This window comes from Natrix helvetica (genome assembly GCF_964273705.1).
Source record: "Natrix helvetica genome assembly, chromosome: 4".
In the NCBI taxonomy this organism is placed as follows: Eukaryota; Metazoa; Chordata; class Lepidosauria; order Squamata; family Natricidae; genus Natrix; species Natrix helvetica.
Genome location: NC_138550.1, coordinates 113,751,484 through 113,772,358, shown reverse-complemented (window position 1 = coordinate 113,772,358; position 20,875 = coordinate 113,751,484). Strand labels below are relative to the sequence as shown.

At 37.4% G+C, this 20,875-nt stretch overlaps 1 protein-coding gene across 1 annotated transcript in view; it reads left to right on the top strand.

Annotated features, from left to right (window-relative positions):
• Positions 1-20,875, top strand: part of CDH7 (cadherin 7) — a 132,093-nt gene that overhangs the window by 73,264 nt on the left and 37,954 nt on the right. The window contains exon 4 of the mRNA XM_081950529.1: positions 12,349-12,468. Within this exon, the coding sequence (XP_081806655.1) occupies positions 12,349-12,468 (120 nt within the window). The remainder of the gene's footprint in view (positions 1-12,348; positions 12,469-20,875) is intronic.

Here is a 20,875-nt window from a genome sequence, read left to right as displayed (position 1 = left end):
AGACAAAAAGAAATAACTTCTGGAGAAGAAATGGAGATGAAACTGGGTGTTATTCTTGAAGATGCTTGTAGATATGCTCTGGATCATGGCAGTCCAACCTTTTGGCTTGCCTGGACCACATTGTGAAGAGGAATTAACTTGAGCTGGATATGAAATATACAGTATACTATTTTAATGTGTAAATTTTGTGGAGGTGCATTACTAGCTGTCCAGGGCTACATGCAGCCCTTGGGCTGGGGTTATACACAGTTCCTCTAAAGGAGAGGGTACACAATTTTAAAGTACTTTTAAGCACAAATCACACAACATTTTCCAAATATCTATTTAAAGAAAGTGGCTTCTCTTAAAGATAGAAATAAATTGCATTTTACATATTTTAAGCTGTCTGTGGCATAGGTGGGATTCAGCAGGTTCTGATCAGTTCTGGAGAATCGGTAGCGGATATTTTGAGTAGTTCGGACAACTGGAAAATACCACCTCTGACTGGTCCCGCCCCCATCTATTCTCTGCCTCCTGAATCCCAGCTGATTGTGAGGAAATGGGGATTTTGCAGTAACCTTCCCCTGCTACACCCACAGAACCAGTAGTGAAAAATTTTGAATCGCGCCACTGGTGTGTGGAAGGGATGGATAGACAGATAGATAAATAAAGATTTTTACTGGATTTTTACTGAACTGTTCTTGAAGTTCAGAACACACAGCTTTGAACATTTTATTTTGATCCTGAAGAGTATTTATGTCTATTCTTAAAATTTTAATTAGTATTATTTTTTCTCATTCCCTATGTTGATTTGCAATCTTCCCTGAAGCAAGTATTATGAGGATTTCACAATTTTAAATCACCTTCCCAATCTGGTGACTTTTAAATGCGTTGGATTATAATGATTTGTTTATTATATAACATTGAAAATGTATTTGGTTCTGACACTGATTGTAAGCTGACATGAATTTATTTTAAAATGTTCTTAATTTTAAGAACATTGAACTATCAGGTTTTAGGAATGTTGTGTCTTTTCATTTTCCTGAGACTTTATTTTTGTTTTTCCAGTGTCATGGGTATCTGAAATCTACTGTTGTGACAAGCTTTTCTATATTTTTACATGTTAATTATTATGATTATGATTATAATTTGTTGTATTTCCAAATATGGTCCACTTTATTTGACACTTTAGCCATGAAGAAGAAAAAGAAAAAAATAGGAAATATTTCATAATCTATTTATTTTCAATTTTTTAGAAAAGAGAACAAACAAAAATTCCCACCCTGATCTTCCCCTATTGCTTCTGGGTATGTGTCTTTGTCTCCCCCCCCCCCCCAGTCTTCACATCTCTGATTCAGAGATAATTCATATCGCTCTACTTTGTGTACACATCAAGCAAGACACACACAACTGCATCTAGTATCCTTATAACACTCTGTCTGCTATGTTGTTGGTCAAATGATACATACTAGGATATTTGCCTCTTCTAGTCAGAATAATTGCTTCTATGCCTGATTTGATAGTCTCCTTTATTATGATTCCAGTTATATTCCAGGAGGGTTGCATTTTGTGCACCGACACCTGTACTTGGATATTTTTCATCTATTGCTTGTTTACCCAGTCCATTTAGAGATTCTCCTGAGGGAACAAATCTACAATCCTGCTTCAGGACATTATGGACATTTTTCCTTGATGACAACCTTGGGTTAGTTATGTCAACTATATGCGTGAATAGTGACTTCCACCAACGACTGCAAACTGCAGATAGTAAATCTGCTTGATAACTTTTCTCTAAATGAAAGTGTGGTCTTTTAACCTTGCAGTAACTTGTTGACATCAAAGAGGGGGAAAAATGAGGCAGAGGCTAAGTCCAAGGCAGCATTTAAAAACATTTCTTTATTGAAAAAGTGGCAGCACATTTTGTCAGGGGTCTTGTTTTTAAAGATCAAATATTTTCTCTGAGTCTTGTTCCCCAGATTCTTTGGCCAGTGGTTACATTTTGCATCTTTTTTTTTAGCATGCCACGGGCAGTCGGAGCGCTTTGGGAGATTACAAGATTTTGTTTGTTTTCATTATAGTCTCTGACTAGCAAATTAAACGTTGACATCTTAAAAGAGTAGGAGGCAAAAGGCAGAAAACCATGACAGAAAATATAGACAGTATTCACAAAGAAGAATAAAATGCCTAGAAGCTGGAAAACTTGCTAGGATATTATCAGGACTATATGTTGTTATAGTACAATAAGTACAGATAGCAGGATATTATAAGTGGCACCTGAATGCTAAAAACCAAATAATTACAGTAAATAATAAAAAAATACTTTAAAATAAAATGCTAGAATTCTACTTATCACTGTTGCTGCTACTACTACTATTACTACTACTGTTGTCATGTTTTGAGTGCCAAAGCGCTTTTGGGTTGAAAAGATGGAATGGTGACATCTACTGCCTGGGAAACACCAGTTAAAGTCTCCTTTCCTGTCCCCACTAAGTTGTCCAACATCTGCACAAACAGGGGACCTTTTCCATTCCAGATAAATGGATGCCCAGTCTCTTCTTAATGAGCTAAACTCATTTTTCTACTTGTGGTCGCCCGCTTTTGAACTGCTGGGTCAATATCTGTTGAATATCTTAGTATTAAGTAATAACACAGGAACATGAGCTTATGTATACTGTATGAAATCATAAAATTAACAAAATACTTTTCTACATAGGGCAACTTCAGTTGAGAAATTTTGCAGCTCTCTTGAAACTGTTGGGATTCTGGTCTGGTAGCAAGGAACAACTAGGATTGTCCTTCAGGCAGAAGAGACTTCTATTGTCAAATGAAAGTATAAGGATCGAATGTAGCTTACTATAAATATCAAAGGAACATGTATGCTAGGATCTCAGGTTCCTCCAAAGCACAGAAACAGGTTTGATCTACAAAGGAATATTATTATAAGTTATTTCCGACAATGCAGAGGGTAAGACATTAAATGAGATTAAAGAATAATTTCTATGATGCGATCGCAGGTGATGTTAGCTTGCTGGCTGGATAGACCTCCCGTTTATATAATGCCAGTGACAGTAGCCTGATATATCCTGTTCTATGTGAAGAGATATGTGATCCCCTGCTGCTACATTATAGCTGTAGCTTTTGGAATTCCCAAGGCTAGGAAACATAATGATATATGGTAAGTCACTTTGTATCCTAGCTTCCGAAAAGGGGGAAATTATTAAAAAGAATCATGACAGCTAGGGAATTACTGGAAAACTGAAGCCCAAACCAGAGCCACATACGTGGGCCCTGAAATCCAAGGAACTCGACCCAGTTTCTGAGTGAAGCATTCTCAAGAATTTGTACTGCATTGTATCAAGGGATTTTAGGTTACTGGATGCACATACCTGCAAACCATATAACATTTTGGAGACAGATTTAGCTTTGAAAAGTGTTATGGTAGCAAGTGCATTCTTACCTCCTGTAGCATGAAAAAAAGCTGAGTGTAGCTTTAGCGCTAATATTAGCTGTATTAGAAATAGTTTTAATTAGTTCTTGCCGGATTGCTGGAATAGTGTGCTGAGATATTTAAAAGATGAAACTTGGTCTGTAGTATTGTTCATTCGCCATTGATGCTTACACCATCTCAATCCCCTTGAAAAGACCATAATTTTAGTTTTGGTGTAGTTAATTGTAAGCAATTCTTCTCTACAGTAAGAGCCAGTAGTTGTCTTCTAAGACCAACTTCAGTGACGAAAATAATATTTTCATCATCTTGATATAGGAACGGAGTCAACTGTCTTAAGTGTAGTGGGCTGGAATTCCTGTTTAGTTAAGGCAATGACCATTGAACTGCTATACCTATTTTAAAAAAGGGGCCAGGATGCAGTCTTCTTAACAACTTTCTGAATGGCAATGCTACAGAAAGCTGGTTATTACTGTTACCTCTAATTTGCAGGTTCCTAATTAGGCAGAGAAACTGATTACTAGTCCATTTATAAAATAGTCTCTGTGGTGGTCTAGCAATATCCAAACATGCTTATGGGTGCCCCCTTGGTGAACATAAGCACCATTCTGGAAATTCAGTTCTAATACCTAAACAAAAATTTACCTAGATAATGCTCAGGACATACCAGCTTGAGTCCTACTCATTTCTCTATTAATATGTTGTAGTTTGGAGCTTTGCCCCATCTTTTCTTCTTCACTTTCAAATATGTGTATCAAATATGTGTTTCTTAACCTGGCAAGAAAGAAGCAAGTGGCAAATCATATGTCAAAATGTGATGTACTCGTCCATGTATATACCTGCATAGAACATTTTAAACACAAATACAAAAATATTTAGCTTACTTTGCGTATCTCTCTGAAGCTATGGTGAAGAATCAGAAGAACAGAATAACAGAGTTGGAAGGAATTTGGAAGTTTTCTAGTCCAACCCCCTGCACAAGCTGGAGGCCATATACCATTCCAGATAAATGGCTGTCCAGTCTCTTAAAATCCTCATGGAGCACTCATGACTTCTGAAGGCAAGCTGTTCCATTGGTTAATTGTTCTCAATGTTAGGAAATTTCTCCTTACTTCTCTCCTGTGTTATTTTCCATCCATTGTTTCTTCTCTTGCTTTCTGGTGCTCTGAAAAATAGATCGACCACCTCTTCTTTGTGTCAGCCCCTCAAATATTGGAACACTGCTATCATATCACCCCCTTTTACTAGACTAGACAAACCAAATTCCTCCAACCTTTCTTCATGTGTTTTAGCCTCCAACTCCGTAATCATCTTTGTTGCTTTTTTCTGTCCACTTTCCAGAGTCTCTACATCTTTTTTATAATACAGTGACCAAAACTGGATGCAGTATTCTAAGTGTGGTCTTACTAAGGCTTTATAAAGCAATACTAATATTTCCCGTAATCTTGATTCTATCCCTCTGTTAAAGTAACCTAGGATTGTGTTGGCTTTTTTTGACTCCTGTGCACAATTGCTGGCTCATATTTAGTGTCCTCTGGGACTCCAAGATCCCTCTCACAGTTATAGCTTTAAAGCCAGGTTTCACTAATCTATACCTGTACATTTGATTTTTTTTGTCTAAATGTAAAAATGTACATTTATTTTCATTAGATAGGGCCCAATATACAAGTTTGTTGAATTTGTTGAGCCGGTCTTCTGTCTTCTGAAGTGTTGGTTATTCCTGCCAGTTTAGTGCTGTCTGCATATTTGTTGAGTTCCCCTTCTATTCCCTCATCTAAATCATTTATGAAGATGTTAAAGAGTACTGGGCCTAAATCAGAACCTTGGAGTATCCCACTACATTTTTCTGTGTAGATGTAGTTCTATTAAGGACTACACATTGAGTGCTATTTGTCAGCCAGTTGAAAATCCATCTGATGGTGATGCTGTTTATCCCACATTGTTTTAGCTTACCACAAAGTAAGCTGTGATCTACTTTGTCAAATGCCTTACTGAAATCCAAGTATACTATATCCACCACATTTCACTGAACCATTCAATCAGTATACTCCTCATGTAGCATGTTATTAATTGTAAGGTTTTACATGTTATGTAATTGAAATGGAAATTATATTCTATTAGAAAATATATTGAGATAGAAATCCATATAGCTTTACCATGCATACAAACCATTTTACTTATTCTTTTGCAAATAGAAGTTATTTTTGTGTATAAGTATTCTTTAGATGGCAAAAACAGCAAAATTGCAATTCCTCTACAAAGGAAGTCTAACAAAAGGCAGAGAAATAATATCTAAATGGGATTATATATAGTTCATGAGTTTTGTATATTACAGAACATTAAATCTAATTCAAGTTTCATAGAATGATATATTTAAATGCCTTTGTGGTTACTGGTAGAGTAATATTTAATACTGCATTAATACTGAATTTAGCTTCATGAACTACTTGTGTGACATTTATCTTATATAGTCACAGTAAGTCATGGTTTATTTATATGACACCATTTCTAATTAAACATCTCCTGCATTCATGAAATACTAAGGAGAAATGAAGTAACTACCTCACATATTTTAAAATTAGATCCATGACAAGGACTTTATTAATTGGGTATTGAGGACAGTAAAAGTAATTTCAGCCAAAATGAGCTATTAAAGCTTAAAAACTACCAATCTCTTTGATGTTTAAAGGCTTAAGACATCTTTAATTCTTAAATAACATTCTAGTTATTTAGATTATAGCACTGATTACAGAAAGGCACCAGTATTTAAAAATATCATTATCCTATTTTTTCATATTTTACATTTATCTAATGGAATATGTTCATTTCTTAAAGCTGTCCATATTTTGCTTCCAGTTTGGTTTCTTATTAAATAATAATAAATTAAATAAATAATTTTGCACAAGAATTAACCATAGGCCAACACTTTCTACATGTCCTTGGATTTTTCTGGGAGAAAAATGAAAATGTAATTTAAAAAAATAAAGATGATGTAGGATGATACCTACTGTATGTTCAAATTAAATTCTCCATCGCTCACTCAATCCACACTGATATCTCTAAGAGTCTGGAATCCAGGACTTAAAAAAAAGAATAACAAAGTAATAAATGAAAATGTGTTAGTTTTAAAAAATATGAGTATGCTTTTAGGAAATGAAGACATGATGTGTTAAAGCTAAAGAGTGGAAAGGAGAATCTTTGCTTTATTGGTTCCCAGGTAAGTTTTACTATAATACGGTGATTTGAAATCCTTATACTCATCAGCAATAAAAATGTTGGTGAGTACAAACTGGAAGAAATGTTAAGTCTGCCTAAATCATTTTTTATTAGAAACCATTATATAAAAGTGAGACATATATATGCTTAAACCCTTTTTTTATACCTAAAAATTTCAGCAAAACATTCAGTAGTTTTTTTCTGGCTAGAAATCCTTGTTCTTGTCTTCTATATATTTATACAATTGGAAGAGGTTTCACACGTAAAAATGTATATGGATTTAGTCAGGAGTCTAATTTTTCTTTTTCTTTTAATTTGACTCCTGCAGTTCAGCAACGGGGTTGGCAAAATCTATGATATTGTCTGTAGGTGAACTTCTGGATTTATACAGTTTCCCTAGTGGAATTGTAGAGGCTGTCACTGAAGTTTATATATGCTTCTGTGACTTCCTCAAGAATTACTAACTGTAAAAATAGAGCTGATTGCTGGAGGTATTTGTAAAAGACTGTTGTCAGTAAATGCAAGTCTCAAGAGCAATGGCTGTGGTTCCAAGAGAGATTATAAATTCTAGAATGGCAACATTGTACTCAGGAGAACAAAGGAAAGGGCACTAAATAATGGTCATAATATTTTTTTAAAAAAGAGAAAGAATAAGGAGATGTTAGGAACTATGCAGTATGACCTCATATCACATTTACTGCAGATAGCACAACACTTATATAAATCCAGTTTGAAATTTTAGACTACCATTCTTTTATCCAGTTGCTCAGATGTAAAATAGAAAACTCGGGCGTATAATATATAGAGTGTTGTCAGTGTATGTTGCTTTTTAATAATTTTTAAACAAATATAGAAGATAAATTTCGGCATGTGAATTGTAAGGAAGAGTAAGGAAGATTCTTAGGAATGATTCACACCCTGGCCAGTGCCTGTTTTCACTTTTACCATTAGGCAGAAGACATCAAAGGATATCCAGCTGGACAAACAGGTTTAAAAACAGCTTTTACCCAGTGGCTGTCAGACTCCTAAACACAATCACAACCATTCCACATACATATGGAAACATATGACTAGTCCCCGTCCCCCCCACTAATTATCTGTATAAGGTTTATTCTCTATACTATTCATGTTGCCTTGTATTTTCTGTTATGGATTGCACCAGTAGAGGCTAAACCAATTTCGTTGTATACATGATGAAAATGACAATAAAGGCCACCACTACTACTACTACTACTACTACTACTACTACTACTACTACTACTATACACTTTATTCATTAAATATGACACTCAAGTTAACTGAACATTTAAAATTGTGTCACAAATACCATTGACTGGTGCTAATGGTTGATACAGGTTGCTACAGCATCCTCGGTTATCAACCAAGTATCTTCTTAAAATATACGATGTTCCGAGTAGTGCAGTTTTTTGCAGTTCCGCTAGTGTTACTGCAGGAAGCTGCAATTTATTGATTCTTGGACATAGTGCCAAGTGCCCCAATGACAATGGGTATCGCTGTTCCATGTTTCATGCATAGCCGTATGATTTCGATTTCCAGGTCGCCATATTTCATGATTTTTTTCCAGTTCTTTTTCTTTGACTCTAGCATCTCCTGGTACAGCAATATCAATAAACTGTATGCTTCAGCCCTCAACAACATTTATCATTATTATTAATGTTGAGAACTCCTCTTTCCTGGAATTAAACTTGTAAAAAGCTGTTCTTTGAAGACACAGAACATGGAAAGTATTGGTGTCGAATTCTCAAAACAGAAAGTTTTGACCTTAAAGGAAAGATCATAAAAGAAAGGCTTTTTGTGCATACTTAGTATATTTAATCTTCCTGATAGTAATTTCTCTATCCAGTTTGTGGACAGAGTAATTGGAGATCTTTTCAATGATTTTTTTTTTCTCTCCACAGAGAAGTTGCACAGAACTGTGGGCCATTATTGATAGCAGTAACAGTAGCTAGTGCTCACCAGAAGGGGATCTTTTTCTGGATTTGTATGTGTGGATATATCTCTGCCTGTATGTATTGGGATGAAAAAAGTTAAGAAATTTTGTCCAACAATTGATTCCGAAAAAAATAGTCTTGGTTCTATTTTACAAGAACCTTATTCCATTTCATTGGAAGCATTCTGCTTATGTTCAGAGACAATCAGGCTGGATATACATGTCATACATACATGTATACATCTTATAAAGGTAAAGATGCACATGTGTGCTACTCATTTCAGGCTCTAGGGGGCAGTGATCATCTCCATATCTAAGAGCAGCGTCTCTGTGGTCATGTGGCCAGCATGACTAAATACCAAAGGCGCACAGAACGCTGTTACCTTCCCACCGTAGATAGTTCCTATTTTTCTACTTGCATTTTTACAAGCTTTCGAACTTCTAGGTTCGCAGAAGCTGGGACAAGTAACATTACGCGGCGCTAGGGATTCAAACCGCTGAACTGCCAACCTTCTGATCGACAAAGTCAGCATCTTAGCCACTGAGCCACCGTGTCTCTCTGCATACATCTATACATACATACATATTTAAAATTTTTAAATGCCTATAATGAAATGCCTTTCATTATCCTGAATATTCTCTTTTAAAGTGCCAGCATTTTATTTTATTTTTTTGCTTTTTCAAGGTTTTGCCTTGGCAAAACATCAGTTTAGTTGCTGCTGGACTTTCCCTCTCGTTTCCTCTCATTTTTAAGGTTGGAATCTCTCTGCTGGTACCGTTTAGCTTGGGCTGCCCCTGCATTTCTACTTTAGGTAGTCTTGAATAGATTAGGAGAATCATTGGAGAGGTAGTTTGTCCACTCATCTATTCATGTGAACCTGCTCTGGGAGTTTGTAATTTACAGTTTTGTCTTGTAAAGTCCTGCTGAATCCATGAGCACCTGTTCTGTTTTGTTTTGTTTCTGGATATCTCTGAAAATTTACACTGCTCTTGTAGACAGTTTTAGACAGATTATAAAGAAAGTCTGTAATAATTCACCCTTCCTCTAATGTCTCTCTCCTTTCTTTATAGCTTTCCAGGTTCCCTCACTTCTCACTCTTGTTGCTCCTTGTACACTGAGGTATCAATATCATTACATAGCTGTTTTCCTTGTCTATATATCTTTTCTCCCCTCTCCTATCTGCCACAAGCCTTTGTTTCTTTGCTTTACAATTTGTCTTCTGGTGAAAAACTCCGACTTTGTTTCTATTACTCCCACATCAGCAATCTTTTCAGAACATTCTCTATTTAGGACAACGTACCTAAAGGCTAACTTGATTATGTATTTGGGGAAAACAATCTTCTAGCAGTTATGCTGGTCTATGACCGCAATAAAGATTTGATTTGATTTTATCTTCTAACAGAATAGAGTCTAGATGAAAAGAAAAAGGTTTCTCTAGTACGCAACCAGGCAACTTGGAATCCTCCACAGATTTAATTACAGCTTCAGCAATCCTTTTCTTTGGTCATGCTGCCCAAGGGAATAATTTTCTACAGGCACTTTTGTTCTCAAATGACTTATTCCTTAAATGTGATAAAATAAGCTTGTTTTAAGTAAGTGTCGTATCAAGGTTAGTGCATTTCCTGGGTCAGAGATAGGCAGCAGTGACAGAGACAAGGGATGTACAAAGGCCCTTAGAATAGGAAGGCTCTGCAGAATCCAAATGTGCTTTTAGGTAGTACCAAAATGCATATTATGGTTACTTACTTATTTCAGTAAGTGGGGGTGTGGGTGATCCCTGCTATGGACTTTCTAGATCACAGTGGGGAATGAAACCTGGAACTCTACCTTATAGTTTGCCCTAATGGCATGACTAGGGGACACGGTGGCTCAGTGGCTAAGACCTGAGATTGTCAATCAGAATGTTTGGCAGTTCAGCAGTTCGAATCCCTAGCGCCACGTAACAGAGTGAACTCCCGTTATTTGTCCCAAATTCTGCCAACCTAGCAGTTCGAAAGCATGTAAAAATTGAAGTAGAAAAATTGGGACCACCTTTGATGGGAAGGTAACAGAATTCCGTGCACCTTTGGCGTTTAGTCATGCCGGCCACACAACCACAGAGACATCTTCAGACAGCACTGGCTCTTGGTGTTTGTAACAGAGATGAGCAACGTCCCCTCAAGTCAGGAACGACCAGCACATATGTGTGAGGGGAACTTTTACCTTTAATGTCATAATTGCATTGTCATATGCTTCCAAACAGACTAGATAAACATATCAACATACTTGCAAACATTATATATGTGATGCCATTTGCAATTTTATTTGTTGGAAATATTTGAGAAATTCTTTATTAAAGAAACAAAAGTATACAACCATTTTCATAAGTAAGAGTAATCATCTATTTTAAAGGGCATTTGCTAATAAGGGATAGATAATATATTCTTATTGTACTTATTTAGAATCCTGAAACAATCCTTATTTAGAATCCTTAATCATAATATTTTGCTGCATAGTAGTTACAGTCTTAAGAAAGAAAACAAAACTTTTCTGGCACATATTGAGATGCCATATACTCATATATACCACACTATTGGCATTTTGGCATATATCATTTTATTATTCAAAGTGCAAAAATGAATGAACAAACGAATGAATGAGAAATACTATGCTGTAGAATTAAAGACTTGAGATATGAAAGGCAAACATATACACCAAACATATGTTACTATAACTTTTGCATCCTTGTAAACTATCCTTGTTTATCTCCTGCCCATAGACCAATTCGTATTTAGTTAAACTTTTCCATTTTTAAAATGTTTACCATCACCGACATCATCAAATCATGACTTTCTATTCTCTTTTCTCCTTTTAACCCCTTTAATTTTTTTTCCTATTTGAGCCTGATTTATTTTTTCCTAGATTATCAAACCACCTCAGCATAACTCTTTCATATTGATTATACACTTTTGTATTAATTCACGTTCCTCAAGGACCAATCCATTCTTATCCTATATCTTTTCTTTTACCTTATTTAGTTCCTGAGTACTCCACTTAAAATAATGGAATATTTTTCCTAACACATCCAATTTTTCCTTCATACAACAAAGTAAGCAAAGGCATATAGTCATTTTGGCTTTTTTCAACATTTACTCCTCACAACAGACAACATGTGCACAGTTTGTCTGTGAATTTGTCTCTGATTCTTCCATTTTAACAATTCCCTGGAGCGTCAAGGCAGCTATCATCAATCTGTGCATTCCTATCTTCATATGCACTCCAGGAACATAGATGACACTTATTCATACCTTCCTGACACATGCTTGCAAAACTCCATTTTCTGCTCTGGAATAATTGATTCTAATAGCAGGAAAAGACTGATACTACAACTTTTACAGCACAAAATCTTTTTTAAATGATCAATATTAAAGTCTTATGGATGAATACATTGCTGAATTGCCTTGACATTGACTTGACTCATTTGTATCTTGTGTGCATTTTCTCTGGGAGCAAATGGAAGATGTCTTTTATTTCAGGCACTATCCGATTTTGCAATTCAAGAGTAACATTTGATGAATAACTGACAATTGTTATCAACTCGTTTGATGTTAAAAGCATCAAAGAAGTTCAGTGTAATCTAAATGACATACATATCAACATGGTTTGGAGCTGTAGTATTATTACCATTAAAAATGCTCACCTCAGAAACACAATATTATGTTTCTCTGTTTCATGGCAAACATTAACAAATCCATTATTGTTTCTTAACACTTCCAGGAACCTCTGTGGTACAAGTAACAGCAACTGATGCAGATGACCCTACATATGGCAACAGTGCCAGAGTGGTTTACAGCATCCTTCAAGGTCAGCCTTATTTTTCTGTGGAACCAAAGACAGGTAAATATTCTCCTGTGCCTTTATCTATAACTAGCAATCTGAGATCCATTGCGTTAGTCTTTCAGATATATTTTCATATTTAAAGAAAGTAGTCCAAAATAACTGTCATGTTGCTGCCATCAGGAGCCCCGGTGGCGCAGTGGTTAGAGTCAGGGGTGGTATTCACTTACTTTCCCTATCGGTTCGCAAAATTGAGTGAACATGGCACCTCCGCGCATGCACTCAGACTTCCGTGCGTACACTTTTGTCTAAAAGGGTACCTAAATGAGATGTTATAGAGCAGTGATGACGAACCTATGGCACGCATGCCACAGGTGGCACACAGAGCCATTTCTCAGGGCACGGGAGGCGCTGCCCTGTCAGCTGAGTTCACCCTTTTTTAAAGCCATTTTAAAAAAGGTTTTAAAAAGCCAGAGCCTTTATAGGAGCTTGGGGAGGGCGAAAAGAGCCTCCCTCGCCGCCGCCCCCCCAGACCCCTCCGGAGGCTTCATGAGCTTCCCTGAAGCATCCGAAGTGCAAAAAAACAGCCCTACGGGCAAACCGGAAATTCAGGAATGAACTTCCGGTTTGCTCGGAGGGTCATTTTGACTGCTCCGGAGGCTTCAGGGAAGCGTCCTGAAGGTCCCTCAAGCCTCCGGAGGGCTTCCGGGGGCAAGGAAGCTGTTTTCGCCCTCCCCAGCCTCCTATAAAGCCTCTGGAGCCTGGAGAGGGCAAAAAAAGCATGCAAAAATAGGAGGCATGCTTGTAGTGCGCGCATGCACACTGGGGGGTCACGCATTGCATGATGGACGTGGCACGCCCACACACTACCCCCCTGCGCCTCCCCCACTTATGGCACACGAGCCAAAAAAGGTTCACCATCGCTGCTATAGAGCAAGGGCAGGTGGGCGGGACCACCCGTGATTTCTGCTACCAGTTTGGGAGAACCGGTCTGAACCGGTAGAATACCACCTCTGGTTATAGTGCAGTACTGCAGGCTACTTATGCTGACTACCGGCTGCCTGCAATTTGGCAGTTCAAATCTCACAGCCTTAAGGTTGACTCAGCCTTCCATCCTTTCGAGGTGGGTAAAATGAGGTCCCAGATTGTTGGGGGCAATATGCTGACTCTGTAAACCCCTTAGAGAGGGCTGTAAAGCAGTATATAAGTGCTAAGTGCCATTGCTGTCAGCTGCAGTTACGAGATCTCCATTGACTTTCTTCCTGCAAACTTCCCCATTGATTTGTGGAAAGGAAATGAGAACCACATAACTGGGGCAGAGCAGCTGTGGAAATGAAGGGCAATGGCATTGAAACAGCAAGAATTTTCAAAATATTCATTTCCACAAAAATAATGAACTCTCTAAGTTAGGCTTACATTAGTTGAAAAGGGTTTGTCCTGTGATGTGCTGTTTTGCCCAGTTTAAGGATACAAACCCAAGAGTTTTAACAGCAAATAAATAAGTCTTTGTGAATCACCTCTGATTCCATTTGAATTAGAGATTTCAAATCTACAGATTCTATTCAAATCTGTAATTTAAAATTCATTGGCTATCTGATTTGAGCCATTTTCAAAGCCAGATACTGTTGATAATAACCTAGTTTAATTTAAACATGCACACTTTAAAAACTGGTGTTCTTTTTTTAAAAAAATCCCCCTAGTTTTCTACTTGTTTTTCCTGCCAGTCGTGTAGAGCTTCATTTCCTTTGATAATTAAGTATGGATGCCAGGCAGGGGTGGTATTCACCTACCTTCCCTACCGGTTCCAAATGTGAGCGCGTGCACATCCGCTCATGCATTCAGCCTTCCGCGCATGTGCTTTGGCTAAAAAAAAGTCCCTAAATGGAATGCCATAGAGCCAGGGTCGGTGGGCGGGGCCACACGCAATTTCCGCTACCGATTTGGGTGAGCCGGTCCTAATAGGCAGAATACCACTTCTGAGGTCAGGATGGACATAATTGTTACCAAACTTGGCCTTTCCTTGGATGGATCCTCTCATAATTGATTTTGGTTGGGTGTTAGTCTGATTAGGATTTTTGGTTAAAGTTTATGATATAACTGTGCCGCTTCTGATGACTGGGCTTTATTTGGTGCTTGGAGGGTAAGATAATTGGTGACAAACCTGGTCCTTTCCCAAAAGGACTTCCTGGTTACTTGCAAGTCATGGTTGTGAGGATTATGGCTTACCATCAATGCTCTGTCTTACTTAGAGTAGGTAGCAGAAGTCAAAAAGTACAATACATGGTTATATAATTGCAGAGATTGTATAATAAATTACAGAGGAGGAAATTGGACAGAGAAAGTGGTGTAATTGATTATTTATTTATTTGCTTTATTTACTTCTATACCTCCATATTCCTGGTGGGTTTATACCAGCATACAAAAAATAATAATAACCGTGATAGCAATACAAAAAAAATGGTAGTCTTTCCACCTGATCTCTATTTTTAGGATGTTAAAAGTTTGGGCTAGTGCCATTAAATATTAACCTGGCACCCAATCCTTCATTGTCAAGAGACTTAAATCTGCTTCAGTAATGCAAACTATAAAAATAAGGTCAGTCATGAGTTTATATTTAGAATGCTTAGTGCTGAGTTGAATTCCCAGTTGTGTGAACAGGAGAGCACAGAAGTTACTGCAAGGAAGAATGAAGTTAGGATGTATAGCTTAACGTATTAAAGAAATGAAGTGCTGAGAAAGTGAATGAATCTCCCAAGTAATGTCAGTTTTGCCATCCCAACTGTGTTCTGATAGCCAGAGATTAAGGAAGTGAGAAACCACAAATAGCCAGTTATTTATGTCAATATCAGAGAGTCAAACACATATAATTGAAGTTGTAACATGTACCATACATAAGGATCTCAAAGTCACTGAAGCCTTTTGGAGTTACCCAATTAAATTGTTATTTCAAAACACATGCCACAGTTATTTCCTCCTTGAAAGGAAAGGAACCAATCACACATTACTTTCTCTTGATGGTTTCCATTCAGCAGATTAAGCCCATGACATTCTGGTGCTGAAGACAAAGAAAAAGGACCACCTGCCCTCCACATTGCTCCCCTTGCTTCCATGTATTAGTGTGCTGTACTAGAAATTGAAATTGGCTACGGGTAACTAGATTAAAATTTCAATCGCTTCTGAAGATAGAAAACTTCTTGTAGGGTTTTCAAGGCAACATGGGCAGCACATTTAGGGAAACTTAAAGATTGTTTTGGAAGGGTGGGAAACTTAGGAGGAATGATTAGGACAATTACCATTATTTCATCCCAGCATCAGTCAGCTAAAGAAATAGATTCATTCTTCCTAATAATACAATAGCAGAATTGGAACGAACCTTGGAGGTCTTCTAGTCCAACCCCCTGCCTAGGCAGGAAACCCTACACCATTTCAGACAAATGGCTATCCAACATCTTCTTAAAGACTTCCCGTGTTGGGGCATTCACAACTTCTGGAGGCAAGCTGTTCCACTGATTAATTGTTCTAACTGTCTCCCCAGTTCTAAGATGCTTCTCTCCTTATTTAGTTTCCACCCATTGCTTCTTGTTCTACCCTCAGGTGCCTTGGAGAATAGTTTGACTCACTCTTCTTTGTGGCAACCCCTGAGATATTGGAACACTGCTATCATGTCTCCCCTAGTCCTTCTTTCTATTACACTAGACATACCCAGTTCCTGCAACCGTTCTTCATATGTTTTAGTCTCCAGTCCCCTAATCATCTTTGTTGCTCTTCTCTGCACTCTTTCTAGAGTCTCCACATCTTTTCTACAGCGTGGAGACCAAAACTGAATGCAGTATTCCAAGTGTGGCCTTACCAAGGCATTATGAAGTGGTATTAACACTTCACGTGATCTTGATTCTATCCCTCTGTTTATGTATCCTAGAACTGTATTGGCTTTTTTGGCAGCTGCTGCACACTGCTGGTTCATATTTAAATGGTTGTCCACTAGGACTCCAAGATCCCTCTCACAATTACTACTATTGAGCAAGGTACTACCTAGACTGTATCTGTGCATTTCGTTTTTCTTGCCTAAGAATCTTACTCTTTTCACCATTGAATTTCATTTTATTTGATAATGCCCAATGTTCAAGTTTGTCAAGATACTTCTGTATCTTAAGCCTGTCTTCTGGAGTGTTGGCTATTCCTGCCAGCTTGGTGTCATCTGCAAATTTGATGAGTTCCCCATTTATTCCCTCATCCAAATCATTGATGAAGATGTTGAAGAGTACCGGGCCTAAAACAGAGCCTTGGGGTTCTGCATACTTCCCTCCATGTAGATGCAGTTCCATTGAGGATTACACGTTGAGTGCGGTTGGTCAGCCAGTTACGAATCCATCTGGTGGTGATGCTGTCCAACCCACATTCTTCTACTTTATCTATTAGTAGGTAATGGTCTATCTTATCAAATGCCTTACTAAAGTCCAAGTAAACTATATCGACGGTATTCCTCTGGTTCACTAATTTTGTCACTTTGTCGAAGAATGCAATAAGATTAGTCTGGTGTGATCTGTTTTTGACAATAGGCTTTTGCCTATTACTTTGTTTATTTCTAGGTGTTCTCTAATACGTTGCTTGATTATCTTTTCCAAAATATTTCCTGGTATTGAGGTCAGGTTGATAGGTCTATAGTTTCCTGGATCTATTTTGTTTTCCTTTTTTGAAGATGGGAACCACATCAGCTCTTTTCCAGTCCTCTGGCAGTTCCCCGGTGCTTCAGGATCTCTGAAATATATAGTTCAGTGGTTCTGAGATCTCGTCTGCCAGTTCCTTCAGAACCCTGGGGTATAATCTGTACAGTTCTGGTGATTTGAAGTCGCCTGGGGTAGACAGGTGCTCACTTACCATTTTCTTCCCTATTTCAATTTGTGTTCCTAATCTGATTTTTGTGGTGCTGTTTTTGATAGATTGGACTGTTTTATTCCTTTGTGTAAAGACAGATGCAAAAAATGAGTTAAATAGTTCTGCTTTCTCCCTGTTGCTTATCACCTTCTTGCCACTTTCTCCCAGCAATGGATCAATTGTTTCCTTAACTTTTTTCTTGTTTTTAACATGTTGGAAGAAACTTTTTTTGTTATTTTTTTTTTTACTTTTGTGGCAAGCCTTTCTTCATTGTGAGCTTTAGCTTTCCTTACTTCATCTTTACAGGCTCAGGCTATATGCTGATTTTCTGCCTTCGTTATGTCCCCCTCTTTCTACTTTTTATACTTAACGTTTTTGTCTTTCAATTTGTCAGAGAGTTCTTTATTCAGCCATGCTGGTTTATTTTGGGAGCTGTTATTTTTCTTCTTCGTTGGTATTGTGCTAGACTGAGCTTTTGTAATCTCATTTTTCAAAATTTCCCAAGCTTCTTGAGTTGTTTTCCCCTTGAGGATTCTCATCCATGGAATTCTTCCCAAGCTCTCTCTAAGTTTATTGAAATTAGCTCTCTTAAAATCCAAGACTCTAGTTTGACTTTGTTCTACTACTTGTGTTTGCATAATGTTGAATTCCAATATTGCATGGTCACTTGTCCTCAGGGTTCCTACGGCTTCAACGCCTTCTATAATTTCCTCTCTGTTAGTGAGAATTAAGTCTAATATGGCCGATCCCCTTTTTCCCTTTTTTACTTTTTGGGAAACAAAGTTGTCTGCTAGGTTTGTTAGGAACCTGTTGGATCTTCCACTTGGTGCAGAGTTTGTTTTTCAGTTGATGTCAGGGTAGTTAAAATCCCTCATTACTATTGTGGTGTGCTTCCAACATACCTTAGTTAGCTGACTAGCAAAAAGTTCATCTACTTCCTCTGCTTGGTTGGGTGGCCTGTAGTATAAACCTATGGAAATGTTGTGTCCCCCCCCCAGCCATTAATATTGACTCAAATGCATTCAAGATAGTTCTCATCATTGTTGTGCTCTATTTCTGTAGAGATGTAGTTATTTCTTATATATAGTGCAACTCCACCTCCTCTTTTATTTGGTCTATTTCTTTTAAATAATTTAAATCTTTCTAGCTGTATGTTCCATTTGTGGGTTTCATCCCACCAAGTTTCTGTAATGGCAACAATATCGTATCTGCCCTCAATTTGATTATTGATGTGTTACTGCAAGTAAAAAGAAATTATTATCACAAGCCTAAAATCTGTTTCAAGTATATATCTGAAATGTGTAAATACTTAATATTGTTTCAGTTCATTTTTATTTTTTATTCTTGCAGTCTCACTCATTTCTTTATACGTTTTCCCTTCCTCATTCGCCAGTATGCTCTGAAACTCTCAAAGCTATGTATTGCTTTATATTTGAAAAGCTTTCCACAAATGCTGTCTTTGTGAAGATACGTTTCTACACCTGACTGCACTGTATTACTCAAACATTTCACTTTTTTGTAAAAATTCTATTTTATTACCAATAAAATAGATGCATGGTATTTGTAAGAATACTTTTTTAAAATTATCACGGCAATTTATGTCCTAAAATTTCTAAGGAGAAAATCAAGAATCTATGGTCGTCTGGAAAGAACTTTCCATATTTGCTAAAAACATAATGACAGTACCTAGAATGCTGTCATCGTATACATTATATTACATTACTTCATACTATGATATTGTTATGTATTATGAGTGTAAGAAATAAAAAGGTCACAGAACTCCATTGTTAGATCTGCCCTTGAATGATATCAAAGAATGCCTACTGTATGTCTCTTGGTAGGAATAAATAGGAATCATAAGAAAGGGCTTGTCAAAATGATCTACGGGTCGAAGCCCAAGGTTTAAATCCAGGTCAAAGCAGAATCACCAAACAGGAATGTAAATTCACATGAATTCATGTTGGGATCAGATTTTTTTTTAAAGGTATTTGTACATTAGAATAATTGCTGCTAACAGAAACTCCTTGCCACTCCTTGAATTCTGCAAGTACTATTGAAACATTAAATTTATACCCAATGTGATTGCTCAACATGATGTGCTTTTCTGTTTTATGGAAAGATGGAATATTCTTGTATTGATCAAGAAAAGTATTTGGATAGAGAGCATAATAACATTTCATTTTGTTTCTTCCACATTTCACTTTGTTTTCCTGAGCAAGGAAGGGGATCAATATTAATTTGCACTTGCTGATCTTAGTAGTAACAATTCTCTAAGCCATAAAGCAGCACAAATATCCATTTTCACTTTTCTAGAAATAAGCAGATAAAAGTTTAGTATGCTGAAGCAGGAGCAATGTTTTATGAGGGGCTCATAGATTTATTCAGTTTATACCTCTGTCCATAACTTTAAGCTATTCTCCATCTTTCAACTTATCCTAAGAATGATTGTTACCAAGAAGATCTGCCTTTTTTTTTGCCAAAGGTCTAAAGAGGCCATCCTTGGATCAACTGTGTTGAATAATAGAGTTGATACTGGTGAATCAACTGTGAACACCCTAAAGCAGGGGTGTCAAACTCATGTTGTCACATTGTCACATGATGTGTCATGATTCCCCCCCTTTCACTAAACTGGGGGTGGGGGGTAGCATGTGACGCATCCAGCCCATGCTCCACGAATTTGACATCCCTGCCTTAAAGGAAACAAACTATTTGAATCATTTTCCGTCTGGGTTCAGGCCTAAATGGGTGATGCAGTGGCTCAGTGCTTAAGATGCTGGGCTTGTCGGCTGGAAAGTGGGCAGCCCAGGTTGAGATCCGATGGGATGAGCCTTTATCTCAGCTCCTGCCAATGTAGCAGTTCAAAGGATACAGATACAAATAGATAAACAGGTACAACTTTGGTGGGAAGGTAACAATGCTCCATGATGCTATGCTGCCGCAGAAATGTCTTTGGACAGCACTGGCTAAATGCCCTTGAAATGGAAACCAGCACTGCCCCTTATAGTCAGCAATGACTAGCCAAGTAAAATCCACAGGGACTCTTTTACCTTTTTTTCACGACTAAATATGGGACAGAAACAGCATTGCTCACTTCCTTGGATGATGTTGGAGAGGAGAGTACTCACTTATCATGATCCTATTGGGCCTCTTCATAGCTTGTGATACCATCAATCAATTTATTTCTTTGGAATAACTGGCAAGGGATGAGGATAAAAGGCAATGTCTTATATTGATTTTGCTTCTTCTCAGTAATCAGTTAAAACAACCTCTGTTATAAATCTCACATTTTCAGGCGGTTTTGGGGACCAAGCAAGAAGTTGCTGCTTTCAGTGATGACCTCCTCCCTGCTAACATTTCACAAATTGTTTTAGGGGGCTTTTCCTTAAGCTTTTTATGATGCTGTCTTTGATTTTTAATTTTGATTGATTCTTGCCTGTATTTCCTATAGTTTGTGAATTGTAAATTTGTTATCATGCATCAAGCCTTAGATGCTATGGTAGATATTTACTAATATTCTGTGTAAGCTGGCGAAAGAGTCATTTAATGGTCGGATAAAAAATGTGTTTGATAAATACATTAATAATAATTAAAT